This window comes from Ovis canadensis, chromosome 2, assembly GCF_042477335.2.
Source record: "Ovis canadensis isolate MfBH-ARS-UI-01 breed Bighorn chromosome 2, ARS-UI_OviCan_v2, whole genome shotgun sequence".
In the NCBI taxonomy this organism is placed as follows: Eukaryota; Metazoa; Chordata; class Mammalia; order Artiodactyla; family Bovidae; genus Ovis; species Ovis canadensis.
Window position 1 is genome coordinate 234,707,707 of NC_091246.1, and position 20,725 is coordinate 234,728,431.

The 20,725-nt window shown below is 41.4% G+C and overlaps 1 protein-coding gene across 6 annotated transcripts in view; it reads right to left on the bottom strand.

The window, feature by feature from the left end:
• The window catches only part of COL4A4 (collagen type IV alpha 4 chain), a 149,007-nt gene that overhangs the window by 34,167 nt on the left and 94,115 nt on the right, over positions 1-20,725 (bottom strand). For all 6 annotated transcript variants that reach the window (XR_011254685.1, XR_011254686.1, XM_069578394.1 and 3 more), the window contains exons 29-37: positions 20,320-20,481; positions 18,100-18,270; positions 16,557-16,700; positions 13,981-14,088; positions 12,374-12,555; positions 11,476-11,539; positions 8,168-8,242; positions 3,264-3,371; positions 2,331-2,438 (exon numbers count right to left, since the gene is read on the bottom strand). Coding sequence is in view for 4 of the 6 variants with exons in the window: in XM_069578394.1 (XP_069434495.1) it covers positions 2,331-2,438; positions 3,264-3,371; positions 8,168-8,242; positions 11,476-11,539; positions 12,374-12,555; positions 13,981-14,088; positions 16,557-16,700; positions 18,100-18,270; positions 20,320-20,481 (1,122 nt within the window). In the remaining 2 variants the exon portion in view is untranslated. The remainder of the gene's footprint in view (positions 1-2,330; positions 2,439-3,263; positions 3,372-8,167; positions 8,243-11,475; positions 11,540-12,373; positions 12,556-13,980; positions 14,089-16,556; positions 16,701-18,099; positions 18,271-20,319; positions 20,482-20,725) is intronic.

Sequence of the window (20,725 nt, forward strand, 5' to 3'; positions counted from 1 at the left end):
GGAGGAGGGTAGTGAAACCCACTCCAGTGATCTTGCCTGGAGAGTCCCATGGACAGAGGAGCCTGGTGGGCTACAGTCCATGGGGTCGCAAAGACACATAACTGAAGTGTCTAAGCACACACGCACACACATGAGCCAACAAACAGAAGTGGGAAGAAAAGGGAGGAAGGAGACAGAGGGGTCTTGGTTACAGAAATCTAACCAAGTAAGGCTTGACCCTTCAACTGTTGACTGAGGTGAAGACAGACTCTCAACTTCATAGCTACTCACTCAATTGTTCACTCTTCCATTTCTCCATTAATTAAATAATTAATTATATTTATTCACAAAATAAATTTATAAATTGTAATTTTAATTTATAAATATATTTACATTTTTATTTATTTTTATAAATAAACACAATAAACCAACCAACAGACGTACTAGGAATCTCCTTGTACCAAGGATATAAAACATAGTTCTTAAAATTAAAAAATCAAGCTACCGTATGACTCTGCAATCCCACTCCTGAGCATACATCTGGAGAAAACCATAATTTGAAAAGACACATGCATCCCAGTGTTCACTGAAGCACTATTTACAATAGCCAAGACATGGAAGCAGCCAAGTGTCCAGCAACAGATAAATGCATAAAGATATGCTATACATATATACAGTGAAATATTACTCAGCCATTAAAAAAGAATGAAATAATGCCATTGGCGGCAGCATGGATCGACCTAGAGAGTATCATATTAAGTGAAGTAAGCCAGACAGTGAAAGACAAATATTATATGATAATGCTTATATGTAGTAAAAAATAAATGATACAAAGGAACTTATATAGAAAACAGAAATAGAGGAGGGGACATATGTACACCTATGGCTAATTCATGTTGATGTATGGAAGAAACCAACACAACATTGGAAAGCAATTGTCCTCCAATTAAAAATAAATAATATTTTTAAAAAACAGAAATATAAAAAACAAACTTATGGTTATAGAAAACAAACTCCAATTAAAAAATAAATTTATATTAAAAAACAATAATGTCATAGAAGTTTTAAAAAATTAAAAAATTAAAATGTAAAGAATAGATTATGTAGAAAATATTGACTGAGCTATTAAATGCTTAACTAGGAAAAAAAAAAGAAAACAAACTTAATGGTTTCCAATGGAGAAATGGGGGGAGGGATAAATTAGGAGTTTGGGATTAACATATACACAATACTATATATAATATAATCAACAAGGACCTATGTATAGCACAGGAAGCTAATATCAATATTTTGTTATTACAATATTACATTATTTCCTATATGGGAAAAGAATCTGAAAAAATAGATATGTATGTATATATGATTGAATCACCTAAAACTAAGACAACACTGTAAATGAACTATAGTTCAATTCTTAAAAATGATTCTTGGTTTTTAAAGAAACTTATATTCTGGGATTTCCCTGGCAGTACAGTGGTTAGGACTCCATGCTTCCAATGCAAGGGGCAGGAGGTCGGTCCCTGGTTGGGGAACTAGGACCCCACATGCCTCATGGTGTGGGCAAAAAATTTACAAAGTTTTTTAAATTAAAAAAAATTAAACATTACATTCTGCTTGGTGAGAAAGACCTCTAAACAAAAATAAAAGTGGTACAACATAAGTATTTTGCTAGAGGTATACAAAAAGTACCATGGAAAAAAATATTTTTTCTACAATGAAAAAACGGACTGAAAAGGAATTAGTACCATTGATGAATGGAGGGGTATGAGATTTGTTTATATATATTCTATTCTACTCTATTCCACAAGACCTATATTATAACCAATCTACTATACTTTTAAAGGGATAAAAACTTAACCAGGACAAAAACATTTCTTCATCAAAGATAATGAACATGGGTTCCTCCTTCACCATAGCATCTTATTATTTTCTCTTCCTTCTACTTTGCATAACTGGCAAATACACATTTAATATCTGTCTCCCCTTCTAAACTGTGAACTCCATGAAGGCAGGAACTGTGTCCATTTTCTTCAACATTACGTGCCTAGTGTCTAACAGAGAAATCTAGGACACAAGAGCTTGACTCTGTGGGCTGAGAATAAATGCAAAGGCTCAAAAAATTATGGACAACAATGGGAGAAATGTCCTAAAAAATGAGCATCATTTTGGTAGAGCCGGTCAGGAGACCAGGCCAGTGCTGCCTGAGTAAGAAAGAAAAGGAGGTATCCATGGGCATCCTGGGAAAAGGGGGGCCCCAGAGCATGTCCCTGGGGTACGAGAGAGGCACTCTGAACTTGTGGGAGCATCACTGGCTAGAACTTTCTGAGGGGTCAGGGTTCCTTCCGACTTACCTTTTATTCCTGGAAGACCTGGTGCCCCTGGGTCCCCCACGATGCCTCTTGGTCCAGGATCCCCCACTTCTCCTGGGGGTCCCTGCAGCCCAGGCTCCCCTGGATTACCTGAGGACGACAGGGAGGTTTTGCAGGCATCCACCCCACTTCAGTACTCTTGCCTGGAAAATCCCATGGACTGCGGAGCCTGGTAGGCTGCGGTCCATGGGGTCACGAAGAGTCAGACATGACTGAGCAACTTCACTTTCACTTTTCACTTTCATGCATTGGAGAAGGAAATGGCAACCCACTCCAGTGTTCTTGCCTGGAGAATCCCAGGGACGGGGGAGCCTGGTGGGCTGCTGTCTATGGGGTCGCACAGAGTTGGACACGACTGAAGCAACTTAGCAGCAGCAGGTGATATACAAGTTTCATTAACTTGGGAGACCATCTATATTTTTAATACATGGGTCCCTGGGATATTGTTTTATTACCTTTTCTTCCTTAACCTCCTAGTTTTAATCTCAAGAGGAGAAAATACACTTCAAATTAAAGTTGCCAATTTTGATTTGAAATTTTCACTTGATTCTGAATTGGCAGGAGGAGGAGCCGTTGAAATGTTGTGTTGAATGGGTGAGGTGTGTAGGCTAAAGAAGAGGAAACCAGCGTCCTGAATGGAAGAAGCCTCAGGGAAGGCTGGAGAGAAGCTTTTCTCTGTCAGCCCATCACTTTGCGCCTGGCATCCTCCTTGGATGAAGACAGGTCTGTCTTCATTTGTTGCCAGACCACCCCAGTGAGACCAGTCTATCTCCAGTTTAGGGGTCAGGGATAGGTATGTTTAAGTGACTTGTCCAGAGTCACAGGTCTGGGAAATGGCAGAGCCAGCTCTGGACCAGTCTAAAAGACAAGAGCTAGATGAGTGCCCAGGAAGTCTCCGGGCGCCTTTCACGTTACCTGGACATCCTGTTGGTCCAGAGAAGCCAGGAGGTCCTGGCCTTCCGGGTGGTCCTCCAGGACCTTGAGCACCAGGCAAGCCCTGCTCTCCAGATGCTCCCAACTGTCCTAAAGAAAGAAGGATCAAATATCTGAGTAGTTGCAGTTTCTCTCCAAAGCAGTGAATCTATGAAACCTCCAATTTCAGCTCTTTCTTTTCTACTCTTACTTTTATATACACACAATTTTTCTATTGAAAAGATAACATATAGGAAAATTTTAAAACAAAACACCTATAATCCCACCAATTTAACACAGTATTTCATATGTATAACATTGTGCAAATAAGGCCTCCAATTTTATATTCTGATTTTTAATTAGCATTGTATCATAAGTAATCTTCCAAGCTTCATATCATTTTCCTAGTTATTGTTTTGAAACAACTGGCTGATAGCTTATTGAGTTAACCCTAATTAAATTAATTAACTAATTTTCTCTACTATTGGCCATCTGAGTTATTTCTAACTCTCACTGTTATGCATAATGATCTTTTTATATTTTCAATCAATTTTTTTCTCCTATTAAATTGTTTCCTTAGGAAAAATTCCTGGGAGTAGAATTTTTAGGTAAGAGAGTCTGATATTTTGGTTGTTTTTAATGCATTTTTAAGGGCTGAAGTATTTTAAAGTAAATCACAGACATCATGGAATTTCATCCCTAAATATCTCAGGAGGTATGTCTGAAAACATAAGAACATTTTCCTATGTGGCCAAAATAACATCATCACAGCCAAGAAAATTAATCATGTTCAATACTCATTCCATGCTTGAGTTGCCTCAATTGTCCTCTTAATGTCCTTCACAGCTGGTTTGTCCTCACTGGGTCCCCTTCCAGAACCACATATTACATCTGGTGGATACATCTACTAGGTTAAAAAAAAAAATCGACCATGGTCCCCTTCTCAGGACAGTGACATGCTGAAGAGGAAGGCTCAGCTGCTTTTAGTGTTCAAGAACAGACCATTCAGCATTTGGTTCTTGAAAGAGGTTGCCTAGTGGTTTGGGATAAACTCTCCATCAACTCACATCACCACACGTAACCCACCCACAGCCCTACAATTCCGAGAGCATAGCATATGCTCACTGGAGACTTTTTAGTTTTTGGATTTGTTTTCTTGCTAATCTAGTAAGAATGAAATGATACTTCAGACTCTAAGTCATATTTGATTACTAGGAAAGTTGACTTCACCATGTATTTATTCATTATCTATGCCTGTAATACAATTTATATTTATAGGATAAACCAATAGTCTGTGCCAAAATTCATCAGTTGAATCTGCAAATAAATTACATGGTATTGTATTTACAAACCCATGGAGGTCATAGTCACTATTCTAAAACACAAGAAATAGCCTGTGTTAGTCTATACTTGTTCCTGACCAAATTTAAGATCTATGAGCTTCACTGTATGTTGCTTTATTTATTCTGAAAATATCCCTGCAGTAAAGGTGTTAGTTGTATTAATTGCTCAGTTGTGTCCAACTCTCTGCGACTATAGCCTGTCAGGCTTCTCTCATGAAATTCTCTAGGCAAGAATACTGGAGTGGGTTGCTATTTCCTTCTCCATGGGATCTTCCTGACCCAGGTATCAAACCCAGGTCTTTTGCATTGTGGAGAGATTCTTTACCATCTGAGGGCAGCATTTTTCTATTTGCAGATGAAAGTTGTTCAGTCGCTAAGTCATGTCCAACTCTTTTGCAACCCCATAAACTATAGCCTGCCAGGGTTCCTCTGTCCATGGGATTTCCCAGGCAAGAATACTGAGTGGGTTACCATTTCCTTCTCCAGGGAAATATTCCCTACCCAGGGATCGAACCCATGTCTCCTGCACTGGCGAGCAGATTCTTTACCACTGAGCCACCAGGGAAGCCCTTTTGCAAATGAAAAAACTGAACTATTAAAGGCTTGCCTCTCCAATCACAGTTGTATTAAGAACAGAACTTCTGAGTTAATCTCTACTGTATTTGCTCTCTGAAACAAAGGAAGGGGAAGTAGAACTGAGCCCAGTACAATCATATAAAGTCCCCTGAGACAGGCTGCAGGTCCATGCCTTCTTGTTAGGCTTGTTCAAATTCAATCCAGCTTTTTTTCCTGTCAATGAAAATTGCATGTATAGGTAAACTCTGTGCTAGTACATAACGTATGATGTAACTTTAAAAATTTAAGCAAAAGCTATGGCATTTGGGAAAGGGAATGATTTAAATGGTGATAACCACAGGACACCAGGGAAATAACACCAAGGCAAATTTTCTTGAAAAAGTGAGCCTATACATAAAATAACTCTGCTTTATGATTTTTAACTTAAAATATTAGGTAATATAAAAGGTCTCCATTTTGGACTATTTTCAGCTCATGAAATCTTACTTTCTTAAAGGTTTTACATAAAAATAGCAGTAAGTGTGGAAAGATTTCTTCATGTTTTGCTGATGATGACAATGATGAATTACACATTGCATTTGTGTAGCACTTTTTGGTTTACTAATCGCTTTCAGGGAATCTCACTTGATCTTCAGAACAACCTGTAATCTGCTGAAAGCCAGTTTACAGATGAGCAAACAGCTCAGAGATGATAAGCAACTGGCCCAAGACCACATGTTCAGTGGTAATGGAGGGTGACTGAACCAGTGATTTTCCTTTCTGATACCTCATTCTGGTCCTTTTTATGAACCCCTACAATGCTAATCTCAAAGCTATTTTCCCCTCCAAATGTACACACATAAGCTATACATCTCAGTTAAAATTATATTATCTAAATCTATTTGACATGCCAGAGGTAAAAGACCCAAAGGGAAGGGAATGGAAAAGGAAGTTTTTGCCAGAATAATGGCTTGTTCTTCCATTAGATTTCCATTTTAGCAATTTATGGTATAAAAACAAAATTTAATTCATTCTTATTGTAAATATGGCTTCCCTGTGCCTATAATTTTTTGAATTGCAGAGGTGGACTGAGGAGCCTGGAGGGCTGCTGTCCATAGGGTTGCACAGAGTTGGACACAACTGAAACGACTTAGCATGCATGCATGCATTGGAGAAGGAAAAGGCAATCCACTCCAGCACTCTTGCCTGGAGAATCCCAGGGACAGGGGAGCCTGGTGGGCTGCCGTCTATGGGGTCGCACAGAGTCGGACATGACTGAAATGACTTAGCAGCAGCAGCAGCAGCAGCATAGATTGTAAATGGCTTCCCTTGCAGCTCAGATGGTAAAGAATCTATCTGCAATGCAGGAGATGTGGGTTTGATCCTTGGATCGGAAAGACCCCCTGGAGAAGGGAATGGCTACCCAGTCCAGTATTCTTGTCTGGAAAAACTCCATGGACAAAGGAGCCTGGTGGGCTGTATAAGTACTTGGGGTCAGAAAGGGTCGGACACGATTGAGCGACTAACACACACACATAGCGTGTAAAGACAACTGAAACTCTATAAAATGTCTAAAGTTAAAAAACTAATTTTTTTTATTCTTTAAAATAAATAAATACATAAGTGAAATTAAAACAAAGAAATAAAAATTCCCATAATAGGTCTGCTCAGATTGTGTGTCATATGGAATGAAACATGACCATCACCAAAGAGAATTTGAAGATAAAGCATGAAACTATTAATACGAGATATTTAATTTACAAGTGCATGCTCAGTCATGTCTGACTCTTTGTGACCACATGAACTGTAGCCTGTGAACAGGCTCCTCTGTACACACGATTCTCCAGCAAGAATACTGGAGTGGGCTGCTATTTCCTCTTCCGGGGATCGTTCCATTCCAGGGATTGAACCGGTGTTTCCTGTGTCTCCTGCATTGGCAGGCGAATTCTTTACCACCGAGCCACCTGGGGAGGCCTTAATTTACAAGGTGCTCATCTAACCGTAAACCTGGTCTCTAACCTGTCCACTCTCAGCTTAACAGCACTGGGCATCACTGATTGAACCAATTACCTGTGGAGAAACAAACATTCTTTCCTGGCAGTGGATATCCCTGCACACACCTTTGTACATCTGTCTGATTATTGAGCTGTATTCCAACACGAGGAATTAGTAAAAGGCTATGTGTATTTTGTCAGCTGTGGGTCATCTACCGTAGGCAACCTCAGCCTCTATGGAGAGTAAGTACTCACTGGAACACTGTCATCTGTTCTGAGGGATTACACATCAGCTGTTGCTGATAAACAGAGTACTGTTTCCAAAGACTTGTGGATGACGAAGCTTTACCTTTTTTTTTTTTTTGGCTTGGATTTTAGTAAATTAGATACACAGGAAATGCAGTATTCTATAATATTATATCTCAGCAACAGCAGCCCTCAGGGCATTCACCTATGCTTTTCTGAGTAGAAAAGAAAGGGTTGGAATGAAAACCTGCCACTGTAGTCAGTTGAGTGGTTCTTGCTTAATTATCATTTTTAGTTACAGAGATTGCAAAAGGGTCCAGATTTTCATTTTTGACCCTGGGAAGTGTGTTAACATCCCAGGTCATGGGACCCATGATGGCAAGAAGGTGGAGAGTCTCTGGTGTTCTCCCAGATCAGCGGTTATACACAAGTTTTCTGTGTTTTTTTTTTTTTAGTTTTATTTATTTATTTGGCTGTGTCAGGCCTTTGTTGTAGTGTACAGGTGTCTCTAGTTGTGGCACATGGATATACTCACCCCATGGCATCTGTGATCTTAGTTCCCTACTGGGGACTGAACCCTTAGAAGGCAGATTCTTAACCACTGGAGCACCAGGGAAGTCCCTATACACAGTCCTTCTGATATGTATCTTAATGAGTAAAGGGGGGAGAAAATACTGATACAATCATTCCCAACTAGGAGGATGAAGTAATTGCTCCAGTTTTCAAAACACACTCTTTTTGTTTGAATAAGAAAACAATGGGTCTGTACCTGGATATCCGGGGCTACCTGGCTCACCCTTTGGACCAGGTAGGCCAAACTGACTTGCAGATTCCCCTTTGTATCCTGTAAGTGATAAAATACACACATTATTTAAGAGAGTTTATATTTTTTCTTCCAAGTGACATAATAACGTTCACGTATTTGTGTCTTTATAGTCTATCTTTAATGTTCTAGGAAAGGATTTTTTTTGAAAAACGCTTTTTTTCCCCCTACATAAGAACATAGGGAATGCAAGGTGAGATTTAAGAACACAGATGCAAGGTATGATTTAAACACACACACATACACACACACACGTTTATAGTTCATGACAGTCACAAGAAACAAGATTGTTTATTCTTTAGCTTATTCTTAATAAACTTAAATTTTTAATTTTCTAAAGTAGTTTCAAATTTAGATGTCTATTTAAGCAATTACTTGGCATTGAGTAACTATATCCTCATAATGTTTTTCAGGAAGAGAAAGCAGAAATTGTTACTGTTTCGGCTATTGCAATCACATTTCAAGCTCTCTACAAGGAAGCTCAACTAAGTGTCCTTGTAAAAAAAAAATCACAAAAAGTCATCTTATTGATGACTTCACAAGGCACATTAAAAGGCCATTGTAGGCAGTGATTCTCATAGTCCCACAGAGCTGTTCCACACTGCTGCTGTGTCCTTTCAGACACAAAGACCCATTAATACATTATAGCTGAGAGTCAATTAAGAAGACGCTTACTCCTTGGAAGGAAATTTATGATCAACCTAGACAGCATATTAAAAAGCAGAGACATTACTTTGTTAACAAAGGTCCATCTAGTCAAGGCTATGGTTTTTCCAGTAGTCATGAATGGGTGTGAGAGTTGGACTATAAAGAAAGTTGAGCACCAAAGAATTGATGCTTTTGAACTGTGGTGTTGGAGAAGACTTTTGAGAGTCCCGTGGACTGCAAGGAGATCCAACCAATCCATCCTAAAGATCAGTCCTGGGTGTTCATTGGAAAGACTGATGCTGAAGCTGAAACTCCAATACTTTGGCCACCTGATGTGAAGAGCTGACTCATTTGAAAAGACCCTGATGCTGGGAAAGATTGAGGGCAGGAGGAGAAGGGGACGACAGAAGATGAGATGGTTGGATGGCATCATTGACTCAATGGACATGAGTTTGAGTAAACTCCAGAAGTTGGTGATGGATAGGGAGGCCTGGTGTGCTGTGGTCCATGGGGTAGCAAAGAGTCGGATACAACTGAGCAACTGAACTGAACTGAGAGCCAATTATAAACAGCAGATTCAAAATGGTGGAGTAGGGAAGGGCAAAATAATTGATGTGGTTGTAAGAGAAGAAGAGAGCTAATTAGGCATATGTTGTAGCACCTGCCCACCAACACCCCTTTAAAGGGGTCCCACCCACACCTTAGAGAAGGTTCTCTTCCACCTGACCCTACTCATAACTGGGGTTAGTCATTTGAAGGGTACAAATCTGGTCCATCCCAGGTCAGCCAGTCTTTGAGAAATTATAATAAAAAGTAAAAATTTGAGGTCCTTGTCTATTGAGGCAGAAATCAAAAGCATTTTCATGATGGAGGTTGGTTATCACAAGGTCCTGATACAGATCACCTTCGAGTGAATTCCAAACATCCAGAGAGATTCAGAAAGGATACTGAATACAGAGTGATAAAGCTGGTTGTAGTCAGATAAGTGAGAAAGCAGACCATGGAGACAAGTCTCAAGAGAAAAAAACTATGGATTGCCCAAGGGGTAGGTTCCATCAGACTGTGGTCCAGCAGAACTATAGCTCTTACTTCTGGGCTACATGAGACAGCTTTTACTTCAGTACCTTCACTGTACTTCATTTTCTGGAAAAGATGGCCAAATGCAAGGAGGAGGGAAATGAGAAGAACTAGGTTTGTTCTTTGAAAGAGCCGAAACACCTATAATAAATGCATAGATGAGTAGAAGAGATGAGGAGTGTGTTTCGAGCACTGAAGCTATACAATGTCAAAATCCAATATGAAAACTTTCCTATTTGTAAGTATTTCTGAAGAGGAGAGCTAATTTATTCTTTCTGAATAAGTAAAGTTGCACAGTTCATTTTTTTTATAAAACAATTATCCCATTATTTATGGAGTGTCTCTCAAAGTAAAAAGCACGTTTCACTGGTAGCAAGGGAGAAGATTTTTAGGCAGCTCACTGATTACTGTTTCATATTTTAGAGTTATTTATTTTAACCTATATTAAAATAAAACATAACTGTACATCAAGCCTATAAATTCACAGATAGTGAGGGTAAGGCTAAGGTTAAAAAGGTAAATCATTTTAAAGTAGATTTAAAGAAAAATATTAACCCAATGGTGCACAAAAATAGGAAAAATATTAAAGCTTGTGTGTAAACATTGCAATTTAAGATAGCCTGATTTTTGTTTGTTTGTTTAATCTGCATAATGAGTTAATGAAACCTCTTTTTGTAAGGACATTTTTAACCTGGGGTTATTCCTATTTTCCTGGAAACCTGATAAAGGTAGACTGTAAGTTGACATGATAAAGGTAGAATGACAAGGCAACATCGTCCCTGGCATAAATTAAACTAAGGCCTGTGAGGCCAAATGCAGCCTGCAGATTTCTGTAAATAAAGTTTTATTGGAACATAGCTATACCCCCTTTGTTTTCATGCTGCTTTCATGCTTGCTGTGTTTTCATGTACTGTTGTTGCAGCAGAGCTCACACAGCTAAAGATATTTATGATCCGGCCCTCTGTAAAAAATGCATTTGCTGACCTTTGGCTGGTGGTAAAAAATCCCAATTGTAAATTACACTTGGCCCAGGAACTCTTAGTGAGCTATTAACACTTGGTGAGAAGCCATGGCTTTGGCTTTCTCTGTCTACCATGACTCTTGTAACCCAGCCCCTAAAAGCTGTACCTACGCAGTTTTTAGAAGAGATACTGGTTCCTCTGGGGCATGGGACATGGGCCACCACTGTGGCCCTGTCTCCTTGCACCTGAGCTGTCACTTAGGGAGCTGCAGTCACTAGAACAGATGTGAGAACTCCTACCAAGCACGCAGACATGTTTTCTACACAGTACCATTGGATCTGAATATATACAGATTGGATCTATATATACCATTGGATATATACCATTGGATCTATATGTATACAGATGATTTAGGTCTTATCTGACTATCTAGCAGAGTCTGCGAAGAACTCTTTAAGTGTTGCAGCTTGTATACTTTGCTTTACATGCCAAAGGTACTTGCTTACAATGTTACAAACATCCAGGACTATGAGCTTGGTGGATGGCTACTGTATTTCCAAGCCATACCTTTAGGTCCTCTTGTACCATCAATTCCTGAAGGTCCCGGGCACCCTGGAGAACCTGGCTCACCCTGATAGTTTAATGAAACAGAAGTAAGACTTTAACTGAATTTCAAATACAAATGACACACTCTTGATATGACCCAGTTATCATTCCCTATAACAAATTTGGCTTTTATAATTTGCTGTGGTAAAGAAAATTGGAAATGCATTGCAAGCATATCACTGCATCCATCTAGTTTGTAAACAGTTGACAAAATGCTTCCAGAAGTAGTGATACCAACAGGAGGTATCCAATTCTCTATATTCGATTGTAAAACAGTAATTGCATCACATCATTTGAACTTTAAGTTTTGAATGAATGAACTGATACCAAATAAAATATAATTATAAAGCTTTAAACATCTATTTTACTCCAAACAATCAGTAGCAGAGTATGCTATACATTTTCCAGAAGTTGTAAGTTAGGCTCCTACAGTTGTACTTCTGGGGTATTCGGCTCATGATTGTAAAGATAAAAAATATTTGAAACAAAATCTATGGTATCTGCCGTTGGATAGGAAGACTTTGAAAGCAGAATTTGGGTCCTTTTTCACATGACTCTTTAATCTGGTGAACCAGCCGTCCTGAGGCAAGTCTTTATGAAGCTGTTTAAATGAAGGAGGGTTAGTATGCAGAGTAAGTGACTTGATCATCTGTGTCACTGGAACCAGGCGTGAGCACTGGCCAGAAATTAGTTACAGCATGGCCTTCCAGAGTCTCCATTCTTCTCTCGACCAACTTCTTACATTCTAAAAGCTGTTGAAAGGACCCTGCCATACACTGGCAAAGTAAGATGCCTAAAGGGCATCCCCAGGGCAGAAAGCTTTTATTTTTTCTTTCCTTCCAAAACAGCAGCTGCTTACCTGGTCACCCGGAAATCCTGGAAAACCAATGATCCCTCTCAGCCCAGGTGAGCCTGGAGGGCCTGGGGGTCCAGGAAGCCCTGGCTGCCCATTTCTTCCGGGCTCTCCAGGGTGAAATCCAGGTGGTCCATAGCTTCCTGGCTCTCCTCTCCTTCCTTGCATCCCAGGATGACCTTTATCACCTGATGGAGTTGGAAGAGTCACAGACCTCTTAGAGGAAATTTTAGGCTGGGTGATAGTTAGGCTACAGGCTTTTGGTCCTACTTACAGGAGATGAGGGCTTCTCTGGTGGCTCAGATGGTAAAGAATCTGGCTGCAGTGTGGGAGACCAGGGTTTGATCCCTGTGTTGGGAAGATCCCCTGGAGGAGGGCATGGCAACCCACGCCAGTATTCTTGCCTGGAGAATCCCCATGGATAGAGGAGCCTGGCAGGGTGCAGTCCATGGGGTGGCAAAGAGTCGGACACAACTGACTGACTAAGCATATAGGAGATGAAGCCATGTCCTAGGAATTAAGAATACTAATTCCTGCCCTAAACCACATCACAAAGGTTTCTGGCTTCTGTGATCTCACTGTAAAAAGGATTCCTCCATAAACAGACCCAGGGCTATCCAAGAGAAGGATGCTTTATTTATTCCAGCATCACTTGCTTTATTATAACACGCTTATTTTACAGATGAGGAAGGACTCACCCAGAGAAGTTAAAACATTCATCCTCTAAAAACTAGTTGAAGAAAGAACCCAGATCTCATGAAGATCAGGTCTAAACCAGGGAAGGGGAACACAAACTCGCCATCAAAGCCCTTGCTCTGCAGTGTATCTGAGGGCCAGCAGCGCAGGCATCGAGGAGCATGTTAGAAATCCAGACCTGCTGATTCAGTAACTGCATTTTAACAAGGGCTGCCAGGGATGCCCACTGAAGGCTGAGTAGCACCTTCTGTACTTGAAATTCTGGATAGTCACTGTGCTACTCATTTGAATGAAAGTGTTAGTTCTGTCTGCCTCTTTGCAACCCCATGGAGTGTAGCCCACCAAGCTCCTCTGTCCATGGGATTCTCCAGGCAAGAATACTGGAGTGGGTTGCCATTCCCTTCTCCAGGGTGTCTTCCTGACCCAGGGATTGAATCTGGGTCTCCTGCATTGCAGGCAGTTTCTTTACTGTCTGAGCCACCAGGGAAGCCCAAACCCAGAAATACTGTAAACCTGGAACCAGTATTTCAAGTATCTAGTCTGGACTGACTCTAGTTGGGAATATCCGAATCTATTTCTTTTTTTATTCTGCAGGCACACGGGCTTAATTCACAGTACATGGGATCTTCCTGGATCAGGGATTGAACCCGTGTCTCCTGCACTGGCAGGCAGATTCTTTATCACTGAGCCACCAGGGAAGCCCCTAAACACATATGAACTACAGCTAAGTTCTAACATGGAAAAAAAGTACCATGAGGGAGATTCCTAAGCCTATATTTTTATTTTTATCTAACGATGACCTTTCCTAAACTCTGTATTACAGCTTCCTTGCAAAAGTTGTCTAATATACATGCTTGTTTGAATGATCTGTAAAGAAGTTAACTTACTTGGTATGGTTAAAAAACATAAGCACTTACCATTTTCTCCTGGGAATCCACCATCCCCAGAAGGTCCAGGTTCTCCTGTTTCCCCCTTCTTGGAAATAATATCCATTTCTCCTTCATATCCCGGGGGTCCTCTTGCTCCTTTAGAGATTAAATATAAGAGCAAAACAAATTATGACTGTATAAGAAGCATCAGACATGTGATTATTCCTTTGTGGCTCTTCACATCCAGTTTGCAAATTCTCATTCAACCTAAACTGTATTTATGTTCATAGACTGCACGGTATCAACATTGTTGATTGACTTCATAGAGGACGGTCCAAGCCTTTTACACTCCTTTCTCACCTTGTCCAGCAATGGTGTCTGATATATAGTAAGTCCCTACCTATGAATGGGTTATGTTCCTAGAGTGCATCTGTAAGTCCAATTTGTAAGTCCAACAAAGTTAGCCTAGGTTCCCAACTAACACAGTTGGCTCATATAGGACTATACTGTAATAGGTAAATAATACACAAAAGCAAACACACACACACAAATTTTAATGTTATAATAGAGGATCTTGAAAAATAAAGTGAAGAAAGTGAAAGTGAAGTCGCTCAGTCGTGTCCGACTCTTTGCGACCCCATGGACTGTCGCCTACCAGGCTCCTCTGTCCCTGGGATTTTCCAGGCAATGGAACTGGAGTGGATTGCCATTTCCTTCTCCAGCAGATCTTCCCGACCCAGGGATCAAACCCAGGTCTCCCGCGTTGTAGACAGACGCTTTACCGTCTGAGCCAGGGAAGTACTTACAATAGCTGTATACAGGGGCTGGCATCAAGTGAACAAGCAAGAAGAGTTAGTGACCGGAGGAGGGACAGGAGGTGGGAGATGGCAGAGCTGAAGGATCGTCAGCAACAGGAGACAGAGGGAGAAAGGCAGTTTCACTCATGCCTGACATTGACAGAACGCATGTTTGCATCTTTGAAAGTTCACAACTTGAAAATTCATGTGCGGGGGACTTACTGTACACTGAGTGCTCAGGGAATGTTTGCTAAATTCAAGCAAACTGGTCTCGGTGAAAAAAGGCTTGAAAAGTTCCAGGTCTAAAATACATCTCTTTATCCTGTAAATTTTGAATTGTCCATCTCATATTTCCCAGTTCCTCATTTTCCCCTTGCTAACTACCCACCAATTTTCTCTTACATTAAAAGAACGGACAATTAATTTGGTTTTCCACATAGAGAATTCTAAAAGGTAGGAGGGGTGGACAATATTTCTCCTCGTTTGGGCAAGCACTGTCCAGTGGTCAATGTGGGATGGAGTGGGCTCATCCCAGCTTGGCAAGAGCCACTTACTAAAAAGTCAAGAATTTTGTAAACTAGTTGCTAAACCAGTGGTTGTTTTAAATCAGTCATGGTGGGAGTATTTGCAAACACTAGAGATCTGAGCATTTTAAAAACATTTTATTTGAGAGCCAGCCTACCAGCACATCACTGGCATTAACCCAATTTTAAATATTTTTAGTGAGATAATTATATAGTAGCATAATAGCACAGTAAACATCACTTATCTAAGCTAGCAGAGAATGACTCTTTCACTCCTTGATTCTACATAAATAATTTGCAGGCTAGTAAAACAAAAAATAATAGTACAATCAACTAAAAGAAATTTGAATAAAGTATGAGGCTATTTGCCCAGAGAGTTTTAAAGACAAAAGCTTTTGTTTTTAGAAATTGTCAAGCCTTCATTCTCAACAGTGGAAATGAATTTGTACCTTCACTCTCTGCAGCCTCTTTGGCCAAGAGATCGAAGTAAATATTTAACAAGAATGGGCACAGAACACTGACACCAGTGGTCTTGAAACTTTTTAATGAAAACTCTTTTTTTTAATGAAGCTTGGGAGAGATGCAGTTCACAGCCCAGATGAAAGCATACTCATACAGTCTAGAGGTCGGCAGGCTACAGCCCAAGGGCCAAATCCTGCTTGCTGTCAGTTTTTACATAATCTGTGAGCTCTGAATAATTTCACAATGTTAATCATTGGGGGAGGGGACTCAAAAGAAGAATAAAATGACATGTGAAATTAAACGAAGTTCCAATTTCAGTGTCCATAAATAAATTTTACTGGAACATGGCTATGTTTTTTTGTTTACTTTTCTCAGGCCGCTTTTGTGCTCTAAATGCTGAGTTGCATAATTTCGACAGAGACCGTAGGGTCTGCAAAGGCTAAAATATTTATATCTGGCTTTAAACAAAAAACTGGTTGGTTGGTTTGTTTGTTTTTTCATTAAAAATGTTGAAGCAGGATTTGGGGGCCAGGAGCCCTGCTTGGACCCCATTCCCAAAACATGAGAACGTTTTCTGAAACCCAAAAGCTACCCATCAAATCCCTTGTTATTTTTTTCTGTTAATAGAACAGTTTGTTTACCACAGTCATATGTGATAAGACTGAGAGGTAAGGAAAAACAAATTTTGTTTAAAATCCTAAAACAAACACCACAGATTCAGAAGGAGCAGAATCTAAGTGGCAGAAGGATCCATTTTATTTTTCAGGGATTGTACTTACAGTTTCTGGCCAAAGACTAAAAACAAGCTGTGTTGCATCACGGTGCTGTTAGCTGCGTTTACCTTTGACACCTTTCAGTCCTCGGTCTCCCAGGGAGCCAGGCCAACCCTTCTCTCCATGTTCTCCCTTTCTGCCAGGGTGTCCATCCTGACCAGGTTTTCCTCTCTCTCCCGGAAAACCCAGGAAGCCAGGCAGACCCTGGGGTCCTGATGAATGAGAATATGAAAATTTAGGGACAGTTTTATAGGCATGGTTCCTGGGTCTGTGTTTCTTTTTTTTTTTTTTAAGGTTTTTGAGGAGCATTTTTTGTTATTTATTTATTTCAGCTGTGATGGGTCTTCACTGCTGCATGGGTTTTTCTCTAGTTGCAAGGAACGGGGGCTACTCTCTGCTGTGGAGCTCGGGCTTCTCATTGCGAAGCGCAGGCTCTAGGCTGCTAAGGCTTCTGTAGCTGCGGCACATGAGTTCAGAACTTGTGGCTTCTGGACTCTAGAGCGCATGCTCAGTTAGTTGCAAGGCACAGGCTTAGCTGCTCCAGGACATGTGGGATCTTCTCCAATCAGAGATCAAACCTGTGTCTCCTGCATTGGCAGGTGGATTCCCCACTGAGCCACCGAGGAAGCTAGACCGGCCATTTCTAAAGTCTTTACTGACTTTGTTACAATGTTGCTTCTGTTTTATGCCTTTTGTGTGTGTGTGTGAAATCCTAGCTCCCCCAGCAGGGATCAGATCTCCACTCCTGCATTGTAAAGCAAAGTGTGAACCACTGGACCCCCAGGGAAGTCCCTATCTGTGTTTCTTGCCATCCACATAGAGATGCAAACTTGCCCCAGCTCTGAGCTTGTGCTCAACCGCTATCAACCTCACACCTGTAATAGCCAGGCTGTCCCACTCAAGCTTCAGTTTTCCGCCCCACAGATCTCAACTGCAGGGTCTTATGCTTCTGAGTCCCAACTCCATAAACTTCAAGAGAACTGGGCCTAGGAGAGGTGGGATGAAGTGTGGGGGCCCGTCCAGGGTGGAGGCACACCTGCCCTGACCCCACTCTCTATCAGGACCCCCAGCCCTTTGGGCAGAAGTGCTTATGGGTTCTGTATACCTAACTCCACGACACCCCTTTTTCCCATTAACTTAAACCAAAACATTCTGCCCCCAAAAATCATAATACAGAGGACACGAAGAAGGGAGTCCCATAGGAAATGATAAAGTCAGGCTAATAGACCAGTCAGGCTAATTCCTGGGCCGGGAAGATCCGCTGGAGAAGGGATAGGCTAGCCACTCCAGTATTCTTGGGCTTCCCTGGTGGCTCAGCTGGTAAAGCATCTGCCTGTAATGCGGGAGAGCTGGGTTCAATCCCTGGGTTGGGAAGATCCCCTGGGGAAGGGAAAGGCTATCCACTCCAGTATTCTGGTCTGGAGAACTCATTCCATGGACTGAATAGTCCATGGGGTTGCAAAGAGTCCAACATGACTGAGTGACTTGCTCTTTCAATTTCAATAGACCAGGTAAATCCTACAGTAAGGTCACATGTACAAGAGTAGTTTCCACCTGGCAGTGGATTTTAAGTTTATAAACTGAGGGAAATATTGGAAAAGCGATACACACCCTTTGGGCCTGGAAGACCAGGCAGCCCATCATCTCCAGTGGGGCCTGGGACCCCTGGAAGACCTGGGGTTCCATCTGCCCCTGGCCGTCCCGGGACTCCAGGGAGGCCCTTCATTCCAGCAGGTCCCAGAGGCCCCATGTCCCCTCGCTGTCCTTTCCAACCTGGGGCACCTGTGATGTGACAAACAGCAGTGACAACAAGGCATGAAGACTGAGAACTGGCTTCACACATGAGCAGGAAACAAAAATCCATAGTAGCTACAGTTGTGTATCTATGGCCAAGTAAACAATATTTATCAGCTAAAATAACTGTAGTGACTTTCCATCAGTTTAAGGTTATATTTTTCTGGCTGCTATAAAAAGAAAGGCAGATTATTTAAGTAAATATTTCCCTGTTGAGATGCATTATAAAGAGTCTTTTAAAATGGAAAATGGATAAGGGTAAAGAATTTGTATTTACTCTAGGGTGAGGAGAGGGTGGGAACTAACAGAAGAAAACATTCCAGGTGCTTTATGAAGCTACCGCCAAGTGAATTTTGGCCAAGCTGTTTCCTGTACTGAGAGAACACAGGAAACAGCAACGTCATCCAGTATTACAGTGGTAAAAATAAAGCTCCAGCGGCACAGTTTGCTCTCATCTCATTCGGCTCCTTCAAGAAGGCATATTGCTGGATTTGGATAAATGCTGTTAGGATCCAAACAATAGATGAGAATCTGAATAATGAAATAAAGGTCCCATTGGAAATAGCCCCCTGGCACCCTGTGTTGAGAGATAGTTTTCCATGGGTCTCTTTGAGCTCCTCTGATGTCTTGCTGGGTGTGCCAAGAACACAGAGTCTGGACCCACCCTTATCTGGAATATTCTCAAGGTTGCATTGGCAGTGATTTAGCAGTGATTTAGCACCTTCCCTGGGAAGAAGACTGGGGCTTCCCTGGTGGCTCACTGGCAGTCAAACTGCCTGCAGTGCAGGAGACATAGGAGATGTGGGTTTGATTCCTGGGTCAGGTAGATCCCCAAAGGAAGCCATGGCAACCCCCTCCAGTATTCTTGTCAGGAAAACCCCATGGACACAGGAGCCTGGCGGGCTACAGTCCATGGGGTTGCAAAGAGTCAAACACAACTGAGCCACTAACACTTAAACACTTTCACTTTCTTTCTGGTAAGAAAAGCAGGCTGTCATGCAGGTTACCTCATTATTGACCAGAGGATTTTTTGCAGAAACTAACGCCTGTGGCCAGTGATTTTTATCTTGGCTGGCCAAAAATTAATTCTGTTATTTCACTAACACTTTGCTGGCTCTTTCATTCAGTGTGTGCTTAGTTACTCAGTCATGTCCGACTCTACATGTCCATGGACTGTAGCCCACCAGGCTGCTCTGTCCATGGGATTTCCCAGGCAAGAATGCTGGAGTGGGTTGCCATGCCCTCCTCCGGGGAGACCCAGGAATCAAACCCGTGTGTCTCCCGTGTCTCCTACATTGCAGGTGGATTCTTTACCCGCTGAACCACTGGAGAAGCCCCAGTTACATCTGACACACCTGTAATACCCTGTACCATGTATTGGTACCATGAGTTTCAGTTTCACTTGCCATGTCAGAATCAATCACTAAGGTTTTTTGTTTTTTTGTTGGCCTAATATTCGTATTGTCTGAATCAGGACTACATTCTGAACAACTATCATCTCCTGAGAAAATACTATATATTTAACATGGACAATCAGAGAAAGTACCTTATAAAATTCACCAAAAAATTCTTCTTCAGTCAAAATTTTTGCAATGCATTAACTTTTAAAATTTTATGGTAATAAACGTGGGTTTATAATATACACTAGGTTAGAACAAAAACCCAACACAGGATAATGTGAATGATAATGACAATAAGTTGTATAATGAACTCTTGATCAATTTTCAGCTCTAACAACTTCACATGGTGATGTTGATCGTAATCACTCTCTAAAAATGTATTAATACATCTCCGGTCAATAATGTATTACTATACAGCCATGGTACCCCAGGCTTATATCACACCAGAGAGACTTGGGTGACCTGGGGGAATGTCACCAAGAAGCTCATGCCACTTGCTGTGCTGTGAATAACAATGTCCTTGACCCTAGAGTCTTGCTCCTGTCAGCACCCACAAAAGAACAACAAGTGAGGTTATTCCTTTGTAAGTAGGTACATCCCATACCTGTAGCAGTTCTTGATACCTGCCAATGCTTACCTGGACTGCCTGGAGCCCCGGGGAGCCCCGGTTGCCCTGGTATCCCTGGAGCACCTCTTTCACAGGAGTGACCAGGTGAGCCTGGAATCCCTGGAAACCCAGTACTTCCCTCTCGGCCTTTGGGACCTTGGAGACCTGGAAATCCGGGCATGCCAGCTGGCCCTGAAATGACACAGTTCATTGTGATACTCAGGGCATAAACTATACACATGGCCTACGATGGTGTTCGTGTGGATCAGTACTGGAAGTAAAAAAGTTTATCCTGGCTCAGGGCTCCAATGAGTTACGCCTCTGAAAGGATTTCCTTATCATAGATTATAGTGAGCTCCAAGTGCACCCAAAAACCATGCTTGCCTATGAGAATTACTTGGTAAGGTTATGCAGACAATACAGAAGTTGCTTATGC